The following is a 23,750-nucleotide window of genomic DNA, read 5'->3' as shown; positions in this document are numbered from 1 at the left end:
CGCCCAGAGCCACCGCCGCCGCACCGCTGCGCCCCGTGCCAGCGCAACGCCTCCACGCGCCCGGGCTGTCCCGCGCCAGCCGGGGAAGGGCGAGGGGAGGGGAACGAGGCCCCACCGCCGCCGAAGCCAGCCGGGCTTCGCCCGCTGGCCCTTGCCGGCGGCGGCGAGGGGAGGAGAAGGGGGGAAGGAGGCGGAGGGCCGGCGGCTAGGGTTTCCCCCCTTCGCTCGCGGGAGCGACGCGGGGGGAGGAGTTCCATGCTCAAATTCTGGTCCTTTGTAGTTAGTGCTCCATCTGCATCTTCTTCAAAAGACACATGCTTTGTTTCCGTGAAATAAAGAAAAATACACATGTTGTGCACCTACGCGCTTTCCGATGTTGCGAGGCGACTCTAGAATGAGACATGGCCGCTTGCCCGTTGGACGCTCAAGCCGCGTCCCAAGGTATCAGCTACGTGAGAGGATCTCGTTCCGACATGTAGGGGCCGGTGGTATCAATGGCCCTCCCTCTCCTCCCTTGACCTGTTACCAGCTCTAGATTGAACAGCCGATGGAGTTTTATTTTTTTGAAAAGATTCAAATCTATAGAACTCCATCAGAGATAATAAAAAATACATTGAGATTCTGAGACCACCGATCGACTACTACCACCGCCAGGACGAACATGTGATGGAGTTTGTTAGACTAGATTGGATTAGGGACAAAACGGCTTCAATAGGGCTAGTGCATAACTTGTCAAACGCATGCATGGCAAATGACCATGGGGGGAAAAGATCTTTCTAGCAGTGTGGTTAGCTATATGTGCCAAGGTATGATCCAAGGAGGAAAAAAGACATGACAGCATTGAACTACAGGTTTACTTTCCTCTTCTTCTCGAATCATGCTTTCGACGAATGAACAGCACAAAAGCCGTGTGCGAACTGCCCATCGATCTGACCCACTGTATCTAGATCAATCAGTATGCATGACAGTGAAGGAAAGAAAAAAAAAACAATATTTCTTCCGGATGGACATACGCATGAGGTGGTCGGGCGCTTCTTCAGTTGAGTAGTAGGTATTACTCTACATCTTCTTCTCCATTTTTTATTGTGCTTGTACATTTCTGCATGGTGAAGTTGATTTACTTGCATCGAGGCTTGAAAGGTCAAGTAACTGATCCTCTCATTCAAAGAAGAAGTAATTGATGCTCTGTTGCTTTATTTTGCGCGAATAAACATGTTGCATATCTTTTCACTGATAGAAGGAAACATAATGAATACAAAGAGGATACAACCAACACGGAAGCAAATCGGCATGGGCATGATCTCCTGAGCAGAGAGACAAAGGACACGAACAGAAGAAAACCATAGCTAAACCCACTAAGCCTAGAACTAGAGGGGCCGGCCGAACGGGCATGACGTCGATCATCTGAAAAGCCAACAACGGGGACGCCGCTGGCAAGCAAGATAGCGTCTTCAAGAAGGCGAGCGGCGTGCTTACACCACCGCCATCGGATCCGAAGAATTGGACCTAGGGTTTCCCCATGTGCTCGAAGAGGGGCGCAGATAAAGGCCGCGACAACGCTTCCAAGAAGAGAAACGACATTCACAAGTGCCGCCACTGCCAGCATCGACAAGCCAAGCAGAGATTCGCCTTGGCCTGATTCCAAGCAATCCCAGTGCCACCAGATCAAGATCCGGAGATGAGGAAGTTAGTTCGCTAGTCGAGACTACCACCAAGGAAGGTGGATTGGGACTAGCACCAGGCGCCGCAAAAAAAGCGAGCTTTGGGCCTCACATGGCATGGGGGTGGACGAGGTTGGGAAGGCGGCAGGGTAGAGAGAGCCGACGTAGATGGTGGGATGGTGACCGACACCACCGACAAGCCAAGAATAGAAGGAAAGACAACTCTGACATGCCGGGGCGGAGCCGCCGATGAGCTGAAGGCTAGAGAGGATGCAACAATCGAAAAAATGACTAGATGGACATCCCATATATAACAAAACAAGACCAACCCCAGAGGACCCCGTAGTATTTTAATTAAGGAGGGTGTGAGACACGGGACATTAATCTGTGAAATATTATTCCGCCCACAGGATTCAGACTTAGGTCTGCCAGGCACACCCACTGGGTCGGGCTGTCAGGTCCGACGTGGCGTACGTGCCCGGACGTGTCCAGGCGCCCCTTATCCTTCCCATATTTGGGCTAGATGTGAGGGGTGTCGGTTAGCTCAGACGTTTCAGTCCCATTTAAGACGTCTGTCTGGATCGCATTTTCATGACCAGTCAATGACATTGCCATCCCCTCGGACGTTTGAATGGATTTGAGGCGCTCGGCTATAAATGCTTTGAGGGAGGAAGACAACAGGCACCCAGACAAAGCCGAGGGAGATGGGCATTGTTGCGTGCCGCATAGCACTACCATCACCACGTGAGTTTGATCTTTTTTTTCGAGAATACGCCAATGGCGTACCCCTTGTGTCAGGTATTGTTGAGGGTTAGGCCATCGCCGAGGTCGTCACCCCTGTGCTGCAGGTCATGCCCGAGCTTCAACAACTATGTGTGAGACCAGCTTCGCCTTCGTCTGTGGAGCATATGGAGGTCGACGCGCCAGTGACCTCTTGTGAGGGACATGATTCTCCTTTGTCATGTGAGCAACTGGAGGCACCTGAGTCCTTTGTGTCGGTGGCGCCTGAGTCCTTTGTGTCGGTGGCGCCTGAGTCCATTATGTCAGGGGTACCCGTGGCTGATGATGTTGAGGCGGTCAGTATGTTGGCGCCTGATCCTTCAGCGCCCAACCAGGCGCTCGCCTCTGTGGACCGTGGAGGTTCCGACGTTGGGGTCACCGACTCGCATGTGGCCGTGAGGCACAAGGCATCTGTGCGGGACAAGGTTGATGAGATTCTCTTCGAGATTGAGATTCACAGTTTGCTCAAACGTTTGGAGAGGGCTAGCTCCGGATCTGGCAAGACGATTGTGAAGGAGGCTCTCAGGAGCAAAGCAAAGAAGAGTGGCGCCACAGAAAAGGCGTCCGCAGCAGCTTGATGATTCAGTGCATTTTGGTGATAAGCATGGTCTTTAGCGAGGTTCTCTTGTTGGGGTCTTCTTTGCGATGTAATAGTGTGAGGGTTGATGGACCTTGCATGTTCGGCTTGGTTGTCGGGTTGATCGTGTGTTTATGGGGTTGCATGCTCTGTGAGTAGTCCACATGTGGTGAGTTTGTATCGGTTTTCGCCCGGTTTTCCTTTAATTAACCGGGCAATTCTTTTCTGCTTAATTAATTGATGATGCAAATCTTTTGCCTCCGTTTTGAAGAAAAAAATGGCGTACCGTATTTTTATAGAAGGGAGCAGAGATCGTGTCAAAGCAGAGATCGTGTCCCCTTATTATGGGATTCTCATCAATACGGGCGTGGGTAACCCAACCGTGCCATCAATTGCGGCGCTTGGGGGATAAGCGAGTTTTACCAGGCAAGTGGGGACATTTAATTTTGTGCGCCCATATAAAGGGATAAGGATTCACCTTTCTATCCACGCCTTCTTCCTCCTCTGCTCATCCGCTCCCGCACACTCGAGCTCTAGCGCCCAAGTCCTCACTTCCATCTCAACCTTCTCCAACCATGTCCAGAGCGGGAGGCAAGTGGGTGGTATCCTCCGTCACGGAGGGAGACGTCAAGAAACTGAGGAGGGTCGGATACCTGCCCGACGATATCGCGCACCGGCTCCCAGATGAGGGACAGCTCATCCCCACCCCCGAGCCCCATGAGAGGGTGGTATTCCTCATCCATTTCCTCCGCGGACTGGGATTTCCTCTCCATCCCTTCGTCTGGGGGCTCATGTTTTATTACGGCCTGGATTTCCACGATCTGGCCCCAAACTTCATCCTCAACATTTTGGCGTTCATCATCATGTGCGAGGCCTTCCTCCGCATCAAGCCCCACTTCGGCTTATGGCTGAAGACCTTCAATGTCAAGCCGAAGGTAGTGAGCGGCCGCCAGGTGGAGTGTGGAGGCGCCATGGTGGGCAAGATGCCCAACATCACATGGCTCGAGGGCACCTTCGTGGACACCATAAAGAGGTGGCAACCGGGGTGGTTCTATATCACCGAGCCGCGCGACCCCGCATGGGTAGCGGCCCCCGAGTTCCGATCTGGCATCCCCATGCGGCTCACTTCCTGAAAAGAGAAGGGCTTGTCCTGGGGTAATTCAAAAGAGTTGACCGGACTCCAGTCATGTATTCAGAACATGGTGGATAAGAAGCTCAAGCTTTTCAGCATAGTCCAGGTTATGCTTGTCCGCCGGATACTCTCGTGCCAACAATGGGAGTTTACCTTGTGGGAGTTCAATCCAGCGCAGCTCCGAACTCTGAACATGCTCTTCGACACGACTCATGAAGATGCCTGGACGGTGCTGTTCAAGGGCGCCGCGGTCCCTCCCCCCATTACTGAGGATCGCGGATTCAACGCGAAGCGCCACGCCAGTGCGGTAAGTTATTTTACCTTTCACAGGATAATTGTTTTCTGTATAGATTGATTCTACGTGGGATCTAAACTCCCGTGCCGTTAACAGGACTGGCAGAAGATGGCTGGACAAATCGACTGTCTGGCTCCCTTGCCCGAAGGCCCTGCCCCTTATAAGGTGCCGGAGAAGACCCAGAAGGCCAAGGGAGCTCGAAAGAGTTCCCGATGCCAGGCATCGTCGGACTCACCTTCCGATGAGTCTGCGGCGCACTCTTCCCCCGAAGACGAGGAAGAGGAAGAAGAGGCTCCCCCACCGACTGGGGGAGACAAGAAAAGGAAGGCCGCCCCAACTGGGGAGGCCGGAGGGTCCAAGAAGGGAAGGACGCTCCTTCCGGACAGCTCTACCGCCGCCGACGAAAGTGAAGATGAGTGGTTGCCCAGGGCCAAGCCCCAGGGGAGATTGTAAGTATTCGGATACCAAAGTAACCCATAGGATTCCTTTGTCGCATTAATTTCCCTAACACCGAACTCAATTATGCAGGCCGCCCCGAGCCAATATCGAGGTATCCTCGGACGGCTCCCTGGGCGCGTCGGACATGGATAGCGATCCAGTCCCGACCGCCACCTCCCCTCATCCAGCCGACGACGCTGAGGTGCTGTCTCAAGAGGCACCGGATCGGGGGGGACAGTCCTGGAGGCGCCTCAAGGCGACCTTCCGGACTCCGGGAGCCGAGGGGACGGGGTCCCCGAGAGCTCCGAGTTCGGCCCCCAGTCGAACACCGCGCCGGACCCTCCAACGGCTCTGAGCTCGGGTAGGCGGTCCCCTTCTAAGGGGGGTGAGACGCCTGTGCCGATGACCTCTGTCCATCCAGAGGCGCCGGACACTATGTTGGAAGCACTTCGCAGGGCTTCCATCAAGGAGGAGCACCGCACTATCATGAGTGCGGTGATCCAGAAGGTTCAGTCCGCCAAGAGCGGATTGACTGAAGCCTGTACTAGCCTTCTAACAGGCTTCGAGGTAAGTGTTTTAAAATGTAGTACAAATATTACCGCATAGATAGTAGCCCCTGATGCTTTGTTCGGTGTTCACAAACAAAAGCCGAACAGAGGATCAAATAATATCACAGGAGTCTAATATAAGTATGTCAATATGCATATGCAGGCTTCACTGCTGGCGTCCGCCGCACTAACTACGGAGGTCGCTGTACTGAAGGAGGCCCTCGAGGGGTCCCAGAAAGAGCTCTGCCTCGCTAAGAGGCAGCTCGAAGAGAACAAGGGTAAGTAATACCCCGTCTGTAGATGAGAAAAAGGACGTGATTGCTAAATGACAGGATCATTGTATGTTTGCCAGGGGCCACGACCGAGGTGGCGACCCTGAAGCAAGCGCTATCCCAGGCCGAAGAGTAGTCGGCCTAGGAGCGCACCGAGCGAGAGAGGCACGAGGCTCGGGTGGGCGAGGTGCGGCAAGAGCTCCAGGCTCTCGTGACAAAGCACGAGGCGTTGGAGCTTGACTTGAAGACGCGAGAGTCTGAGCTTGCCGCGGCCCGTGAGAGCGCGAAGAGTGCCAAGGCCGAGGCCCAGAAGGCCCTTCAGGAGATCGACGCGATAAAGAAGATAACGGCGGGTAAGGCTTTCTATATGCAAAGCAAGCATGTAAAAGTAAATTATCGATTACTTACCCGGATCTGGAGCTCTTCAAGAGCATTCGCAGATTTGCCCCACAGTGTGTCTGATGCCGCACAATTTTACCAGGCCGAGGATGGTAGCTCGACGGAGAAGCTGTTCTGGTCTCAATATGCTGAGGCCGAACATCCGGTGCCGATGAGTGACCAGCTGAAGCAGATGGCCGAGCTACATAAGGCGGCTGATCAGGCCATGAAGGGCTTCATAGTCCAGTTCTGGCCTGGCGATGCCCTTCCGAACAGCTTCTTTGGCCTGGTGAGGCGGCTTGTGGATGCCTGCCCACGGCTGGAGGTCGTCAAGCGATCCGTCTACATTGAAGGTGCACGCCGGGCCTTCGCCCATGTAAAAACGCAGTGGGTCAAGCTAGACGCCGTGAAGCTGATCAAGGAGGGGCCGCCGGAGGGCAAGGAGCACCGCCACCCCGAGATGTACTACGAGGGTGTTCTGCCGGGCGCCCGTCTTATCGCGGATGAGTGTTCACAAAATGTAATATTTGAATGAGACTTGCTCGTTTTTTATCCTGTGTGATGAAAACTTGTTTCATATGCGCTATGCAACGCTTGTGTGAATTTAAAATATTACCTTTTGTTTGGCTGTTTATCCAATCTGAGAGATGGCTAGTCCTCAGCTTCTTCCCTCATACCACGAGTGCTGGGGAGTTCAGGATAAACCTGAGCACTCTTGTTCCCATGTTTGGGTCCTTCGAGGGACGTGCTCAGCACAACGAACAAGGCAACCGGACTAATAATGCTTTATCACTCTCACTTAGCCATAGAATTCTATAATTTTAAATATCGGCAAAGCCCCTGGTATTCGGAAGGCCGAATTCGGGGTGCGATACACGCCTGTAAGCCGGACGGAGCCGGCCCCTCGCCCTAAGTGGCATAAGTCTTTAGGGACTTGAAAAACCTCGCCGAACAGCGACCAGTCTCTCGCCTTATCATGACAGTCAGTTTTAGCTTTCTCTACTGAGGTGCTCGGCCCGGCAGAACCGGGGCACAATCGCAGTAGTTCTCCTAGCGCTACCTTAGCCGATATAGCGGAACGTAAGGTACCAAAACATAGGAGTCGGGCAAACCCAACATTTGACCAAAGACATGATTCGGAGCTGATGCATATAATGCCATAAGTTTGGGGTGCCGCACTTGTGAAAGTGTTCAGACTTTTCACACCATATTGTGGGTACGTAAGCCCCTGGTGCATTGGCCGTACCAGAGTGTACGGTTGCTAGGCGTCATTAATGAACACATAGATATGTATACATATAACAAAAATGCGATAATAGTCGTAATGTCATGCATTGTATATTAAAAAATTGCATTAAAGTAGAGTGATACAGATAGTGTAATAGGCGAAAGAGTAGGACTATGTCCCTTCCAAGGGCGAGCTAAGGAATTATATGAAATCTGTAATCCACCTGGGAATTCCGTAGTTGTCGGCCTCCTTGGTTGCTGTATCATGTGTTCGGCAATAGAGCTGTCGGACAGTGTTTCCAGAGATTGAAGTCCTGAAAGAAAAAGAAAAATAACCAAACGGGAAGCCCCTGGTGCGGTTTAGGCCGCGTTTTGGGGCGTGCCGTAGTTGTGCCCCTCTCCCCACCTATGCCCATGGTATTTTTAATGCGTAATTATGTACGCGCGGCACGAACAATGCCGTTGGGCTGGGATTGGGGTGGCCGCTGTATTGCTACACGAGCTCAGATCGCGCCAGGCGGTCTGTTTGCCGATTGCCCCGAGCGCGCTTGAAGGTGTCCGGGCTTTGAAACGCCGAACTGGTAGATTGCCTTGAGAGGCTGCTTTGCGCTTCTACTGCAAGGGCCGCGGTGTGCTCCGCTGTTCGGAGAGAGCGCTCTGTGTTTCCGTTGACTGTAATAACTCTGCGAGGTCCTGGCATCTTGAGCTTGAGGTATGCATAATGTGGCACCGCATTGAATCTAGCGAATGCGGTTCGTCCGAGCAGCGCGTGATAACCACTGCGGAATGGGACTATATCGAAGATTAACTCTTTGCTTCGAAAGTTATCCGGGGATCCGAAGACCACTTCCAGTGTAATTGAGCCTGTGCAGTGGGCCTCTACGCCTGGAATGACGCCTTTAAAGGTCGTCTTTGTGGGTTTGATCCTTGAGGGATCTATACCCATTTTGCGCACTGTGTCCTGATAAAGCAGGTTCAGGCTGCTGCCGCCGTCCATGAGGACTCGAGTAAGGTGAAATCCGTCGATGATTGGGTCTAGGACCAGTGCGGCGAATCCGCCGTGACGGATACTAGTGGGGTGGTCTCTGCGATCGAAGGTGATCGGACAAGAGGACCAAGGGTTGAACTTTGGGGCGACTGGCTCCAACGCATATACGTCCCTGAGCGCACGCTTCCGCTCTCTCTTGGGGATGTGGGTTGCGTATATCATGTTCATCGTCCGCACTTGCGGGGGAAACCTCATCTGTCCTCTAGTGTGCGGCTGCCGGGGTTCTTCCTCGTCATCGCTATGCGGCCCCTTGTCCTTGTTTTCGGCGATTAACTTGCCGGCCCGCTTGAACACCCAACAATACCTATTGGTGTGATTGGTTGGCTTGTCTGGGGTGCCGTGTATTTGACACGAGCGATCGAGTATACGGTCCGAGCTGGACGGACCCGGCGTACTTTGTTTGAATGGCTTTTTCCACTGACCGGGTTTAGAGCCTTTGAATCCGGCATTGACTGTCGTATCCTCAGTACTTTTGCCGTTAATGCGGCGCTTATGCTTGTTGCGACGTGACCTGCTGTTGTCGTCCTTGGTATCTGAGGTACCATGGTTCTTTGATATGTTGTTACTGCGAGCCAACCGGCTGTCTTCTCCCGCACAAAAGCGGGTCATGAGCGTCGTGAGGGCTGCCATAGATTTCGGCTTTCCTGACCAAGGTGCCGGGCTAGCCACTCGTCTCGGATGTTGTGCTTGAAAGCCGCTAAGGCCTCCGCATCCGGACAGTCGACGATTTGATTTTTCTTTGTAAGGAACCGAGTCCAGAATTGCCTGGCCGACTCCTCTGGCTGCTGAATTATGTGGCTCAAGTCATCGGCGTCTGGTGGTCGCACATAAGTGCCCTGAAAGTTGTCGAGGAATGCGGCTTCCAGATCTTCTCAACAGCTAATGGAGTCCGCTGGCAAGCTATTAAGCCAATGCCGTGCTGGTCCTTTGAGTTTTAGTGGGAGGTATTTGATGGCATGTAAGTCATCACCTCGAGCCATGTGGATGTGGAGGAGGAAGTCCTCAATCCATACTGTGGGATCTATTGTGCCGTCGTATGATTCAATGTTTACAGGTTTGAAACCTTCTGGGAATTGATGTTCCATTACTTCGTCTGTGAAGCATAAGGGGTGTGCGGCGCCTCTGTATTGGGCTATATCGTGACGCATCTCGTATGGATCCTGCCCACTGTGTTCGGCCCGGCCGAATTTGCTTTTACTGTATCCGGCGTGACGTTTACCGTCTCGTAGAGTGGTGCGCCCTCGTGATCCGTAAATTGATCTTGAATGCTTTGCTTTGTCCTCCAATATATCTCGCAGGTCTAGCGTATCTCCCGATGCCTTTTTATTTGGATGGCGTTGGGGTGGAGGCTGAGCTTTTGGCTGGAATGCCTCTCTATCGCGGCCACGAGGTGGCCGATCAGCCGTATCATACGCTTCTTCCTCCAGTCGGGGTAGTAACCTGCGCCTTGGGTAACTCTTGGAGGGACGCTCGAGTTTATATTCCTCGGCTGCGAGGACTTCAGTCCATTTGTCAGCTAGCAGATCTTGATCAGCTTGAACCTGCTGCTGCTTTTTCTTCAGGCTATTTGCTGTGGCCATAAGCCTGCGCTTGAAGCGCTCTTGTTTGACGGGATCCTCTGGTACGACGAATTCATCGTCGCCGAGGCTTGCCTCATCTTCGGAGGGGGGCATGTAATTGTCATCCTCCTCTTCTCCGCCAGCCGCTCTCTCAGGAGAGCTGGCTCCTTCATCCTCCTGATCTAACTCTTGCTGGAGGGGATTTTTGTTGTCTTTGGCGCTATCCGGAGTGTTATTATCTCCTGTGCCGGTATCACCACTTTTGCGTTGGCGGGACTTAGAGCGGCGCCGCTGACGTCGGCGCTTGGGTTGCTTCTTAGAGGGGTCATCCTCCGCTATCTCGTCGCCGTTGCCTTCATTGGGTGTATCCACCATGTATCTGTCATATGACGAGGTGGCTTTCCAGTGCCCTATAGGTGCTGATTCATGTTCGTCTCCTACATCGTCATCCATACCATCGATGTCTTCGGAGTCTAAGTCGAGCATTTCGGTTAAATCATCGACAGTGGCTACAAAGTGGGTGGTGGGTGGGCATCGAATTTCTTCGTCGTCCGCATCCCAGTCATGTTGGCCATAATCTGGCCAGGGCTCTCCTGACAAAGAGAGAGACCTTAGTGAATTCAGAATGTCGCCGAAGGGCGAGTGCTGAAAGATATCCGCAGCGGTGATTCCATGATCGGCGCCCAATCGGATTCGATTGGAAGGGGCGCGGGTGGTTCGGGGTCCGGAGGAGAGTCCGGCACCTTAGAGTCACGGGCTGCGCAGAGGATTATGCGGGTGTTTGGCTCGATCGCCGTCAAGACTGCAGCTCCTGAGGCGATGTCTAGCCACCCGTCCTCGATTGGCGCAGCTGGCTCCGAGCTAAGGGTCGGAGCTGATGCGGGCGCGACCTCTGGGGTACCGTCCGATGGCAGAGCTAGGTCATACCCATCGCGATAGTGCGGCGCGCCCGGCTGTGGCTCGAATCCGTCGAAGATCAAGTCCCCACGGATGTTGGCCGTGTAATTCAAACTTCCAAATCTGACCTGCTGGCCAGGGGCGTAGCTTTCAATTTGCTCCAGATGGCCAAGCGAATTAGCCCGTAGTGCAAAGCCGCCGAATACGAAGATCGGTCCGGGGAGAAAAGTCTCACCCTGGACCGCATCGCTACCGATGATAGTAGGAGCCATCAAGACTAACGGCGACAACACAGAGGAACTCTCAATGAAAGCACCAATGTCGGTGTCAAAACCGGCGGATCTCGGGTAGGGGGTCCCGAACTGTGCGTCTAGGCCGGATGGTAACAGGAGGCAAGGGACACGAAGTTTTACCCAGGTTCGGGCCCTCTTGATGGAGGTAAAACCCTACGTCCTGCTTGATTAATATTGAAGATATGGGTGTTACAAGAGTAGATCTACCACGAGATCAGAGAGGCTAAACCCTAGAAGCTAGCCTATGGTATGATTGTATGTTGTGATTGTTGTCCTACGGACTAAAACCCTTCGGTTTATATAGACACTGAAGAGGGTTAGGGTTACACAAGGTCGGTTACAAAGGAGGAGATATCCATATACGTATTGCCTAGCTTGCCTTCCACGCCAAGTAGAGTCCCATCCGGACACGAGACGAAGTCTTCAATCTTGTATCTTCATAGTCTAACAGTCCGGCCAATGGAGATAGTCCGGCTGTCCGGAGACCCCCTAATCCAGGACTCCCTCACCGTTCATCAAATTAAAACACATGTCTATGGTCAGGAAACTTAACCATCTTTGATTAACAAGCTAGTCAAGTAGAGACATACTAGGGACATTTTGTTTTGTCTATGTATTCACACATGTATCAAGTTCCCGGTTAACACAATTCTAGCATGAATAATAAATATTTATCATGATATGAGAAAATATAAATAACAACTTTATTTTTGCCTCTAGGGCATATTTCCTTCAAGCACAAAATAACCATCAAAATCATCACATAATATGTACTCATCACCCTCCTCCATAGACTAGTCCTCACGATGGAATCAAGTGTCCATTGTATATCCAGGGTCGCTGAAGAGAACCAAATGTGCGGTCTCATGGTAGAGATCATAGGCGTAATGAACGTGCCAGCGTGTGACAGATGTCATTCTTTTTCTGGGCCAAGATCGATTCGTTTCCTACTAAAAACTAGTAGAATGCCCGTGCGTTGCTACGGGCTATAATGTATATAAATGAATCAAATAAATGATTAAGGTCACCTCTATGGTCGAAGCTCATTTCTTCCTCGTACGTCCGGGCATGTTCTGACTTCAAATGGGCGCCCAACGGTCTCAAAACTCAACCGACAGGACAGTCCGGGCTAAACCCGGGCATGGGCAGCCCGGCCCGACGACCCGGGCCGGGCCAGGTCGGGCTTGACATTCAGGTCAGGCTCGGGCTTTCCTGTTTAGATTTCTAAACTGGACCAATTGTTAACATACATTTGGATCATTATCATGCTCTTCACCATCGTCTTCTTGAGCACGAGATCTGATATATGGATTGAGGTAAAATATTTAATCGTCTTGCTGGGGCTGAAGGCGAGCGGCAAGAAGTGGGGGTTGAACTGTGGCTTGGAAGAGCACTATGTATAATTTGCATTTGATTCAATTGGAAATTTCATGGCTGTGGGTGAGAGTTTCCTCGTGTGATGTGACCCTTAAGAAAACATATAATTTCTTAGTGCTCCTAGAGAATCATAGGACATAATCAATGTATTAGTTAGCATAAGAGAAGAATCACTGCATCACAAATGTATCTACAGAGTACAGACTGACCTTGTGCCTCTCATTGACAAGGAGCTTGCAAGAAGACACAATTGAAACTGGTGCCCCCCATGACAATAACGTTCTTGGAGTTTGCAGCTGCTGCCGTGACATTCATCCTATTCTGTGAAAGAGAAAATTGGCAACGATGTTTAGGTTTGCCATCGCTGCATTCATGCTTATCTTTCATAGAAAGAAAACAGCAAAACAATTCCAAATCTCCGAATATCTGCTATTGTGGTGTTGTGCATGAAATTATTAGCCATCCCACTGTGACCAGGGAGAGATATATACAGTACCTGGTGAGTTTATCAAGAAGGAATAGTAAAGTAAGTGAAACAAAACAAACTGAAAGGTTTCTTAAAGTTGAACAGGAAATAATGGACAAAGAAGCTTGAAGCCTTTTGAGCCGACTAAAATTAATTGAATATTTACCATTAGAAGTTGAAGGCAGATCTGAAATTTAGTGGGTAGTGGCAAGGAGAACAACTAATGATAAACTAAATCATATACATCACATCATGTTCAGCAATGTATCCTCATTATTGAGATTTTTATACTACAAAAATTTCCGAAATTGTTAAACATAGGATACAAACTAACAGATATGCTCCCGTACACGGCACACCCTCCCTTAAAAAAATCTATAACCGGGTCCTCCTTGTCCTATGGGTTGACTCCTATGTACTAATTGCTTCAGAATGCAATTACATGACATGGGGTGGGATACCACGTACTATACCTTGTGGGGATATGTGAAAGCAGTCAAGAGTACCACAGAGGTGGCGCCGAGCGAATCAGCGGTAGAACGGGATGAACGATCAATTATTCAATTCAGAGATTGCCGCCTCGTTCGTCAGGACACACTGTGAATCTCGAGCACAGGCAGGGGTTGCGGCCTCCAGGCGATTCGGGCCATGACGTGTTGACTACAGGGGGTTGCGTCCTCCAAGGTATACCTTATATTAGCCTCGCCGTGTATGCTTCTTCACCACCGCGGACACTGCCGTTAGTTGGTGCACGACGCAGCAGTCAAGGTGATCGCCAGGGCGGCCTGGCTCCTTCAAATTCCTCTACCAGCCAGCGTCGCCCTGCTCCTGAGCCTCCCCTCCATGACCGCAATGCCAGTTCATTGCCCCCAGGCGCCATGAACGGTCGCAGCGTAGGCTCGCCGAATTGGCGGTGGTGGCCTAGAACATCTAGGGCTACTCCATGCGAGGGATCTCTGCGGTTTGACGGGCGAGTCGCTAGCATGGTGAACATCTAGGGCTACTCCATACTGAATGGCAGAGCAAACAAATTGAAGCAAGCATGCCTGAACCAAACAGAGGTGGACTCCATCGATCAACCAGACAATTATCGCAATGATCGGATGGATTGACTGGAGAGATGGATGTATGGACGCAAGATGTACCTCGAGCATGCGCCAGATGGAGGGGTCGACGACTCGACGGCCTTGACGGCGCCGTTGTTCCACTCAGAGCGGCGCTCCTCGGCGTCGAGGAACTTCATGCGCACCTGCACGCCGGGTGCCCAGGCGCCGATCAGCGCGTCCTCCACCTCCTGCTTGGGCACGACGAACTCCCCGGCGCCCTGGCGCGGGTAGTAGGTGACGGTGAAGAGCGTGCCCTCTGCCGCGAGCCGCACGGCCTCGTCCACCTCCTCGGGCGAGACCCGCGCGTGCGTTGCGTGGCCGGCGCTCGGCGCCTCGGACGCCTGCTGGGAGACGGCGGGGTACCTGGGCGCGCGGCGGATCCTGGCGAGCAGCTCCCCGTCGGCGCGGCGCATGAAGACGACGGCGTCCCCGGCCATGAGCAGCTTGGCGTTGACTAAAATGGCATGATTTGGAACAAAGGCGCTGGGTGTTTCCTTACTTTGACGGTGGTTCGTGGGGATCGTGCGAGGGGATGAAAGAACTTACATTTGGTGGGAGGGGGCATCGATGGGGCACCAATGAGGTACATAGGAAAGGTAAGAATCGATGCGTTAGGAAAGTTAGGATTTTGAATTGATTTTCATGAAAATAGGGTTTTAATGTTTGTAATGTGATTTCTGTACCTGCCCGTTTGTGACGGTGTCTGGTTAGGAAAGTTTGTAAATGTTAAGAAAGTTTTTATTGGGAAAGTTTGTAAATGTTAAGAAAGTTTTTATTGGGAGGGTGAAAAAAATCAACGTGAGGATATGATGATGGAAAGAGAGACCAAATTAAACCAAACAAAAATAAACCAGACGAAAATAAACCGTGGACGCAATCCTACCAACTCAGTCATTAGGAGTAGAGATAGACACATGATAGGAAGGATCTCATGGCGCTCATTCTTAATCCTTACCTAATAAAAACACGCAATGAAATGGAAGGAAGCAATAAAATACCTTATTTGAAATATTGGATCATACTGGCCGAGTTGTGCTTATACGCGTGACAGGTCACATACAGAGAATACTGAACAATACCTCTTTTCCAATAATGAGTTGCCAATTGTTTTAACGCCAGGGCTAGCCTAGCCCAGCGATTCCTCAATCCTCATCATCTTCTCTCGGCTTCTATATAAGCACATACGACCTTGAGACGTAGAAAAACACAAATCTATACCTGTTCTCCTCTTCCTTTCTCTAAGCGAGCAATGGCACCGAAGCGGAAGGGTGGCAATGGGCGGCAGAAGACCATCATGCGGCGGGTCGAGAAGGAGGGCGCCCGGCAGGTGTGCTTCGCCAAGCGCCGGCAAGGTCTGTTTAACAAAGCCAATGAGCTGGCGGTGATGTGCGGCGCCGAGGTAGCCGCCATTTCCTACTCACCCGGAGGCAATGCCTTCTCCTTTGGTCACCCCTCTGCTGAGGCCGTCATAGACCGCTTCCTGGCAGGCGGCGCGACGGGAGTCCTGAGCGCCACCGACAATAACAAGCTGAAGAATTTGCACCTGCAGCACGGCGAGCTACGCACGCAGCTGAAGGAGGTGAAGATGCGGAAAGAGTGCATAGAGGAGGCCATGGCAAAGAAATGTGTCGTGGGGGACCAGATTGCGGTCTGGCTTAACCCAAAACTAGGTGACATGAGGGAGGAGGAGATGATGGCCTTCGCCGCCAAGCTGATGCCGGTGCGGGCCGCCATCTCTGAATGCGCAAACCAGGTACTCCTGGACCTGGGGATGGAGAACATCCTTCGCGCGCTCCAGGCGCCTGGGGTGCCACTGCCGCAACAGCTGATCGGTGGAAGTACCTTTGAGTTTGGTAGCACCAGCACCAACACTAGAATGGAGATGCAGCAGATGCATATGGCGATGCCTCCAACTCGAGGATTCGCCATAGGGATGGATATGCACCATATGCCAATGGCGATGCCTCCGCCGGGCTTGGCTTATGGCATGAATATGCAGCAGATTCTTATGTCGATTCCTCCACCATCCGGGTTTGGCGCTGGGATGGAGATGCAACAGATGGTTATGGTGATGTCGCCGCAACCAGAATTCATCGCCGGGACGGAGAAGCAACAGGTGACTATGGCGATGCCGCTGCCGGAGTTCCCTGCTAATGTGGAGATGCCGCCACCCATGGGGATTGCCGCTGGGACAGAGATGGTGCAGCAGGCGACCGGGACGAACATGGGGTTCCCATACTGAGGAGAAGAAGACAAGATCCACATCGAGTTCTGAGTACGAGTTTGAGTCCAGGAGTGAGGGTATGAGTCCGTCTGAGTTAAACTATCCATTGACGCATCATATGCGTCGATGGATGCCGATCTCTTAGTTCATTTGCAATCTAGTTATATTATTCATCATGCTTGCAGGTGATGATCCATCCACTTGTGTGGAAGATTCATTATCTTAGTATTAATGGCTTGCAATCTTTGTATTTGTGGTACCGTGGCAGAAAAGTAAGGAATGAAATACTATTAAGCCTTTTCTTTGGTTCTCTTTGTTGGCAACAACACAAGAATGAACTGTTATGTAGTCGTGAGTCTTGACCATTCCGGGAAAGAGAAATTTATATCCCCGTCCGAATTAAAAGTTTTTATAAGATATTTATAGGACATGAGAATTGCATATATTTCGAAAGATTTGAAACATAGATAAAATTGTGGTGGTATATGTATGCATGAGTTTTTTTGGTTTTGTTTACAAAAGCATGTGTTCCTGAGCTGCCTATGTTGTGTTGGTTCGTTATAGAAATCCTAATTGTGCCATTCTTTTTTCATATTATGGTGACATCGAGAAGATGAGACATTATGTCTCTTTTAGTAATCTAGAAAAGGGCACTCGCAAAAATATGGCATGTAAAAAACAAGAAAAAGGGTTTGAAAACTTACTTCTACATAGTTAGGGTGGCCATAGTTTTCGCTTGGACGGTCATGAATGAAGCACGATTTGCAAGCATGCATCCATGCTTGGTTGGAGTGACCGGTGAGAATGGGGTGTCACCCAATTGGCTAGGCCCGTAAGGAGTGTAGCGTGTGTTCGAGTCTTGGCTGACGACTAGTGCTTAAAGGTTAAAAATATGCCTCTAAGGGTAAATCATGAATGGTCTCGTCCACAACACCATCATTTACTAAGGTTGTTGTCCCAAACAAGTTGGGGTCTCTCGCCCAAATGGGTTTCATACCCAAAGGACTGGCTAGTTTTTACGTTGGCTCGTCAAGCCTATCACAACCCTTAGATATGAAACCCTTTCACGAGGACTTCCCAGGAGGTCACTCATCCTAGTACTACTCTCGCTCAAATGGGTTTCATATCCATGGGACTGGCTAGTTTTTACATTGGCTCGCCAAGCCTATCACAACCCTCCTTCTTTACCCGGGCTTGGGACCGGCTATGCCTAGAAGACATAGGCGGAGTTGTCCACAACACCATCATCCTAGATTTTTTATTTGTTGTCATTCTTTTGAGGACATTTGATCAATAAACTGTTGTGTGGCCATAGATAGGGCTCCATCTATGCATCGCTACAACATCGCAGGTCTCCTTGAGCATTGTGTATAGACAATCTTTGTTTGTGGTCTCCAAAACAGAAGGGAGGGCAGGGGAGGAGTCCTTTAATTCAATTCTTCCATGATTTGGTTGCACTCTAGAAAGTTGACGACGCATGATCTGTTCTCTCTCTCTCGCGCGCGCGCTTGCCTTTTTTGTTTGCGGGGTGGTTCTCTGTCGCTTGTTGCCTGCTTCTGTTTTGAGTTTTCGTATGATAGTTTACTAGTACATGGTTTGTGATACTTGATTACCAATTTGTCTTTTCAATAGAACAAATCAACTATTTGGCTGCAACATAAAGGAATTTGTCAATGACCGAAGACTTCTAAGCACCCAGAAAGAATTTGCCACTATTTGAATTTGATACAAATTCAGCCAACCGTTTTTTATTCGCAAGCAGGTGGTGTTAATTACTACATATTGTACGTCCAGTAGTCACTGCTATTCGTTCAATAGCATCGCGTCAGCTGCATCATCAGCCACCGTTCGACGCATCGAACGCGTGGTTGCCTCTTGACCTGTGAGGCCGCAGCCCCTTTTCGATTGAACAGTTAGCTGACTCTATCCGTTAGTTAGGCTAGGCTAAGAACAAATGTCATTCACATTGAACAAAACGGTTGCAGATGTCGCATGTGCATAGTCCGTAGATCTTGGTAGTCGTGTAACAATTGTGTATAGTGGTGTGCGTGCGTGTGTGATGTGTGTGTTATGCACATATTTTACTTTATCCATGTAAGTGAGGTTAAAGAAAACGATTGCAGACATAACCTGTCAAAACATGTGCTCTCATTTTATTCTATTGTAAAAACATGCATGACCATGAGCATGGGAAAAAATGTTGTTGTAGCTTTTGCCCCCGCTTAGCGAAGCATGCTTTGGACGGATGAGGAACTATCTATATCTAGGTCAGGTGCACCTGAAAAGGACAGGCTATGATCCATGGAAGAGGGATTGGAATATTAGGTTTGCTGACTAAAGCATGGACAGCAGTCGTGTCATTGTAAAAACGGATAAGGGAACCATCTAAGCATATGTAGAATTCTGTTATCGATGATGGGACACACACTGACACGAGGTATCTGTATAGCTATCTAAGGGCATCTCCAACGTTGACCCTCAAACCTCCCGCAACCGTCAGGGCCACGCTGTCCGGATTGCAGAAGTCATCCAACGTGATTTCTCCCATAAATCGGAGACAAAAATGGGGGAGATTTGTGGGAGTCCGGACAAATGAATGCCAATTTGTGCATTATGAATTTGTACTAATTTGCCAGCATCATAGCGCCAAAGCACAGTGCCTTGGTTTTTTTTCCTTCAGTCCTGGTTTTATTATTGCTTAGGTCTTAATTAGTCAGTAAGTGTGAGCAAATGCTCTCTTCTTTTCAGTGAAGTGTGCCCTAACCAAAGAAGAGAGGAAATAAAGGCCATCCTTCCAAAAATGTACTGGACAGCTACTAAGTGTGAGCAAATGCGCTCTTCTTTTCAGTGAAGTGTGCCCTGACCAAACAAGAGAGGAAATAAAGGCCATCCTTGGTGTGAAATCGGAAACTTTTGAGAGCAAGTATTTTGGCCTGCCTACTCCGGAAGGAAGAATGGAGGAACGGTTCCAGCCAATCATGAATAGCTTTGGGAAAAGATGTAGTGATTGGTCGGAGAAGGTTATGGCCTATGCAGCCAAGGAAGTCCACATGAAGTTTATGGTCCAGGCGCTCCCAACCTTCACCATGAGCGTCTTCATGCTCTCTAAAGGCTTCTGCGATAAGTACGAGAAAATGATTAGGGATTTTTGGTGGGGCGATGAAGAAGGCCACAAAAAGGTACACTGGATGTCATGGGAACGAATGACAAAACCGAAAAGGGCAGGGGGCATTGGATTCAAAGATATGCATTTATTTAACCAAGCGCTCCTAGCCAAGCAAGGGTGGCGCGCGGCTGGTCCAGAATCCAAACAGCCTATGCGGGAGAGTCCTTAAGTCCAAATATTACCCTCCCGGTAACCTTCTGGACACAGTGTTTGCGACTGATGCATCCCCAGTTTGGAGAGCAATAGAGTTTGGCCTCGAGCTTCTGAAAAAGGGTCTAATATGGAGAGTGGGAGATGACCAGAAGATCCAAATAAAACGCGACCAATGGATCCCACGACGAGAGGGACTCATGACAGCAGCATTCATAAGGAGATCTCGGATCAGATAGGTTAACCAACTCATGCACACGGATAGAAAGGAGTGGAACAAAGAATTAATAAGGCAAATTTTCCACCCTTTTGATGCAGCCAAGATTTGCAAAATTCACATCCCATCCTCGGACATGGAGGACCGCATAGCATGGCATTACGAGAGAAATGGCGATTTTTCGGTCAGAAGCGCCTACAAACTTGCAGCAATGGGACTTCCACAACTAGCTCAAAACCCCTCTAGCTCGACCAGGGACCCAAATGATCGGAGCATATGGGACCTAATCTGGAAATCCAAGGTGTCAGGGAAAATACGAATCTTTGAATGGAGGGTAGCTACAAACACCCTAGCAACAAAAGAGAACAAATGGAAGAGAACCCTTGAGTTGGATGCTACCTGCAACATTTGTGGACATGGAATAGAAAATGAACATCATGCAGTGATTATGTGTACCAAGAGCAGAGCATTAAGAGCTGCTATGAGAGAGGATTGGAGCTTACCTGCTGAAAACAAGTTCTGGTTCACAGGTGAAAACTGGCTGCAAGTAATGTTGGACACAAAAAGTGAGGGAACGCGCGCCAGGATCCTGATGTTACTCTGGCGATGCTGGCATCTCAGGGAGGACTGCGTGCGAAATAATGGCAGAGAGACAATTAGTAGTTCAGTGCAATTTCTGAAAAATTATGAGGAAGAATTAAGAATGGCAGCGGCATCAGCTGAGTGGACGAGTGGAAAGACTGCAGAAAACTTCAGCCAGAACGGAAATCCGAATACTGCACATCTTGTCCATGCATCTGAACGTTCTGAAGAAAAGTGGATCCCGCTAGTACGATGTACAGTTAAGATCAACACGGACGCAGCCTATCTAGCAGAGACAGGAGAAAGCACGGCTGGCGCAGTCGGTCGAGACTACCAAGGCTCGGCCCTCAATCAGTCTGCAAGAAATTGCCACTGTGCCGAAGCGTTGAGGAGGTCGAAGCTCGAGCCATTCTGATAGGATTGCAATCCATGGCAGAAATGTTTAATGGCCGGGTGACCATTGAGACGGATAATCAACTGATTGCGAATGAACTACTAGCAACGAGGCCCACTTGTTCCCCTAACTACGGGCTAATAACGGACATTAATAATTATATGGCCGCTTTCTCTGCCTGCAGTGTTCAGTGCGTGAAGAGGAGCAGGAATACTTTGGCTCATGGACTGGCCGCGCTGACCAGGAGCTCCGGAGAGCAAGTTTTGATTGCGAACGTGCCGAGTAGCCTTCGACATCTTATGCTCTCTGAATGTATTGCTCTGTTTTGAGTAGGTTTCCTACTCTATTCTCAAAAAAAGTCAGTAAGCACCGTGGGTATGCATGCCAGTTTTTTGTTGCTCCCCTTAGCCATCTGGAAAGATGGTGTTTTTAGGTAAAGCAGTCTTCAGCGAATGTGCATCTCAGCCGACCTATACTTGTAGTGTGTGGTCTTGAGCGAGTATGCATGTCAGTTTGAAATACGAGAGCCTCAGTTTTTCCATCAAGAACAGGCACGGATGGTTGTTGCCCATGTGTTATCTCTATTTCTAATGGATGACTTGCTAGCAAAGTTTTAAATCACGGGCAATTCCATTTTGCGGCAGCTTAGTCCGAAACGCTATAGGCGCTATTGCGGGCAATAGCCATTTAGCGGCAGCTAGTACATGGACATTTTGAGCAGGAAAAAAGGGCATTTTCAGCAGGAAAACAGAGGATTGCAGTATATATTTAGTCATAAACTAAAACAAGCATCACCAGTTAGTCAACTACAACTTACAGTACAAACAAGCATCACCAGTTCACAAACAAGGGAACCAAGAGCCCGCCATGTCCTGGGTCCGTTTGAGACGACATCATGGACTTGTCGATGTCGTCGTGAAGAGGCGAAGAGACCCCTCGTAGCCGGCCGCAGACCTGCGACGTGGCTGCTAGTTGCCGCCTTACCGTCTCGTCCGTCACTACCTATGGCTAGCGGCCAAGCATCAGCCGGCCGCCGAGCACGGCTGTGATGAACTGCCGAGCCGCCGCAACCTGGGAGGAAGAGAAGGGAACGGGGACAGAGCTCTAGGTTTTCTGGATGAGCTGCTGATATGGGCCGTTTCTTGGCTGTTTGGGCCCATGTGTATTAGACTTTCAGCCCGTCCCGTGAAACTGCAGCTACCGCAACGACAAATCGCTATGTTTCGCGCACGATCGCGCGGTTAGCGGCAGATCGCGGTTTTCTATCAATTGCGTCGCGGGGAGGCTCCCAGCCCGTGATAGCACCGCTATCGCTCAACTTTCGCGAGCGATTTAAAACTTTGCTTTCTAGTCTCCGTTTCTTCTGGGTTTCTTGTCTCAATCTTACACTTTTTTCTAGTTTTTTCGTCCTTTCTCCCACCTTCTCCATAATGATCCCCTCGCACGTAATGAAAAAACAAATCGGATGACAACGTACCGAGGATCCCTCACACGAAAAATCTCTACTCCTAATGGACGACTTGGTAGTCTCTGTTTCGTCCGTGTTTTTTAGTCTCAACCTTCCACCTCCGTCTGGTTTTTTCATCTGGCCTTCCACCTCCCCCGTAACGATCCCCTCGCACATAATGAAAAAAAATTGGATGACCACGTACCGAGGATCCCTCACACGAAAAAAAATCGGACAAAGACCATGTAGCCGGAGACCCTCGCACGAAAAAAACGGACGAACCGGGAGTGAGAGTGAGAAACCCCCTCACACGAAGCAGGGAGCGAGGCCCCCCTCGCACGATTTTTTTTTACGAACTAGGATGCCCTCGATCTACTCGCTACGACACCGGGAACCACGCCCCAGCCACCATCGCAGATCCCTTCGGCGCTGCGAAAAAAACATACACCGCTGGTCTCCTATCGATCCAACTACCGCCTCGGGACGCTGCCGCTGCCACCATATTGACGGGAAGGACGCCACTGGAGTTGACGTGAGACGAATTCAAAACCCTCGTCTCATATTGCAAACTTTGCCCAAATAGATTTCTGGCTTGGAATGTCAAGATTTATTGTTTTCTTGGAGTATACTTTGGGTATTGGATCTTTTCTTGATCGGTTCTGGGAATTCTTATTTAGGGATCTGATGGGGAGCTCAGATATGGCATCATAGCCGCAGAGCGACAGCGTCAAGCCGGAGCTCTTCCTCGGCTACACAGACTGCGTCACTGTCACGTCGGAGCTCTGCCTCGGTTGCATGGAGTGCGTCACTATCACGCCGCGCGAGCCGTAGGTATGGTCTTCTCGATTGCCTCTGGTGGTCGTAACAACATGCGCACCCAGGATTACAAATTCAATTGATGGATGGGCGGTTACATGATAGATTCGGATTAACACGATGTGTTCTAGAAGTTGATTCATTCATTTGCCTATTTATCTGGTTTGTTGCCATCCGGCGTGGTTTGTGAAATCAATTCTCTGTATTATCGAGAAAATAATCATCACATTTTAGGAATGGCTTAATCATATGAGTTTGCAGCCTTAACCTTTTCACATGATTTCTTTTACCATTTTTCTTCCAATAATTCAAACAAAATTTTCGCCTTGTTTAGTTATGGGATCCCAAATGTCCAGATATTAGCTTAGAACATAGGCAGTAGTAGCAAGGTAACTACCAATAGTTATAGTGTTAAGAGTATTATTTTAGTATGATGAGAAGTATCATTTCTCTTGTCAGTTTACTTCTGATATAATCTCTATGAACAATGCCGGTTTCATAATCGCCAGCATGTATCACAAAATCGTTGGAAGGTTTCTTCTATTTTGCCTTGCTGACCAGACCATTTTTTCTCTGTCGTTTCATCTTGGTTAACTAATTTTCTCATATGTAGTAGCATGCTACTTAGGTATGCATGAAAACTATATGACTGCTTCATTAATTATTTAATACTAGGGTAACATGTAGGCTTGATGCATTT

General features: G+C 49.9%; 2 protein-coding genes across 3 annotated transcripts; one reads left to right on the top strand and one right to left on the bottom strand.

Annotated features, from left to right (window-relative positions):
- The first annotated feature begins 15,303 nt into the window (after window positions 1-15,303).
- Window positions 15,304-16,296, top strand: LOC123106316 (agamous-like MADS-box protein AGL61). The gene has a single exon (XM_044528515.1). It carries the CDS (start codon window positions 15,304-15,306, stop codon window positions 16,294-16,296), a length of 993 nt encoding a protein of 330 aa, XP_044384450.1.
- Window positions 16,297-18,806: 2,510 nt separating this feature from the next.
- Window positions 18,807-21,875, bottom strand: LOC123106315 (uncharacterized). 2 transcript variants are annotated; one of them, XM_044528514.1, is made up of 3 exons: window positions 21,605-21,875; window positions 20,315-20,438; window positions 18,807-19,393 (listed from the first exon to the last, which is right to left on the bottom strand). In XM_044528514.1, the coding sequence occupies exons 1-3, from the start codon at window positions 21,617-21,619 to the stop codon at window positions 19,095-19,097; spliced, it is 438 nt and encodes a 145-aa protein (XP_044384449.1). In that variant the 5' UTR covers window positions 21,620-21,875; the 3' UTR covers window positions 18,807-19,094. The 2 variants fall into 2 exon arrangements, 1 of the variants encoding a protein (XP_044384449.1); XR_006451295.1 differs by lacking the exon at window positions 18,807-19,393 and adding an exon at window positions 19,883-20,210.
- Between the last annotated feature and the right edge of the window lie 1,875 nt (window positions 21,876-23,750).

Source organism: Triticum aestivum, chromosome 5A (assembly GCF_018294505.1).
Source record: "Triticum aestivum cultivar Chinese Spring chromosome 5A, IWGSC CS RefSeq v2.1, whole genome shotgun sequence".
In the NCBI taxonomy this organism is placed as follows: Eukaryota; Viridiplantae; Streptophyta; class Magnoliopsida; order Poales; family Poaceae; genus Triticum; species Triticum aestivum.
Note: the sequence above shows the minus strand (reverse complement) of the source record. Positions and strands in the feature narration are given on the sequence as shown.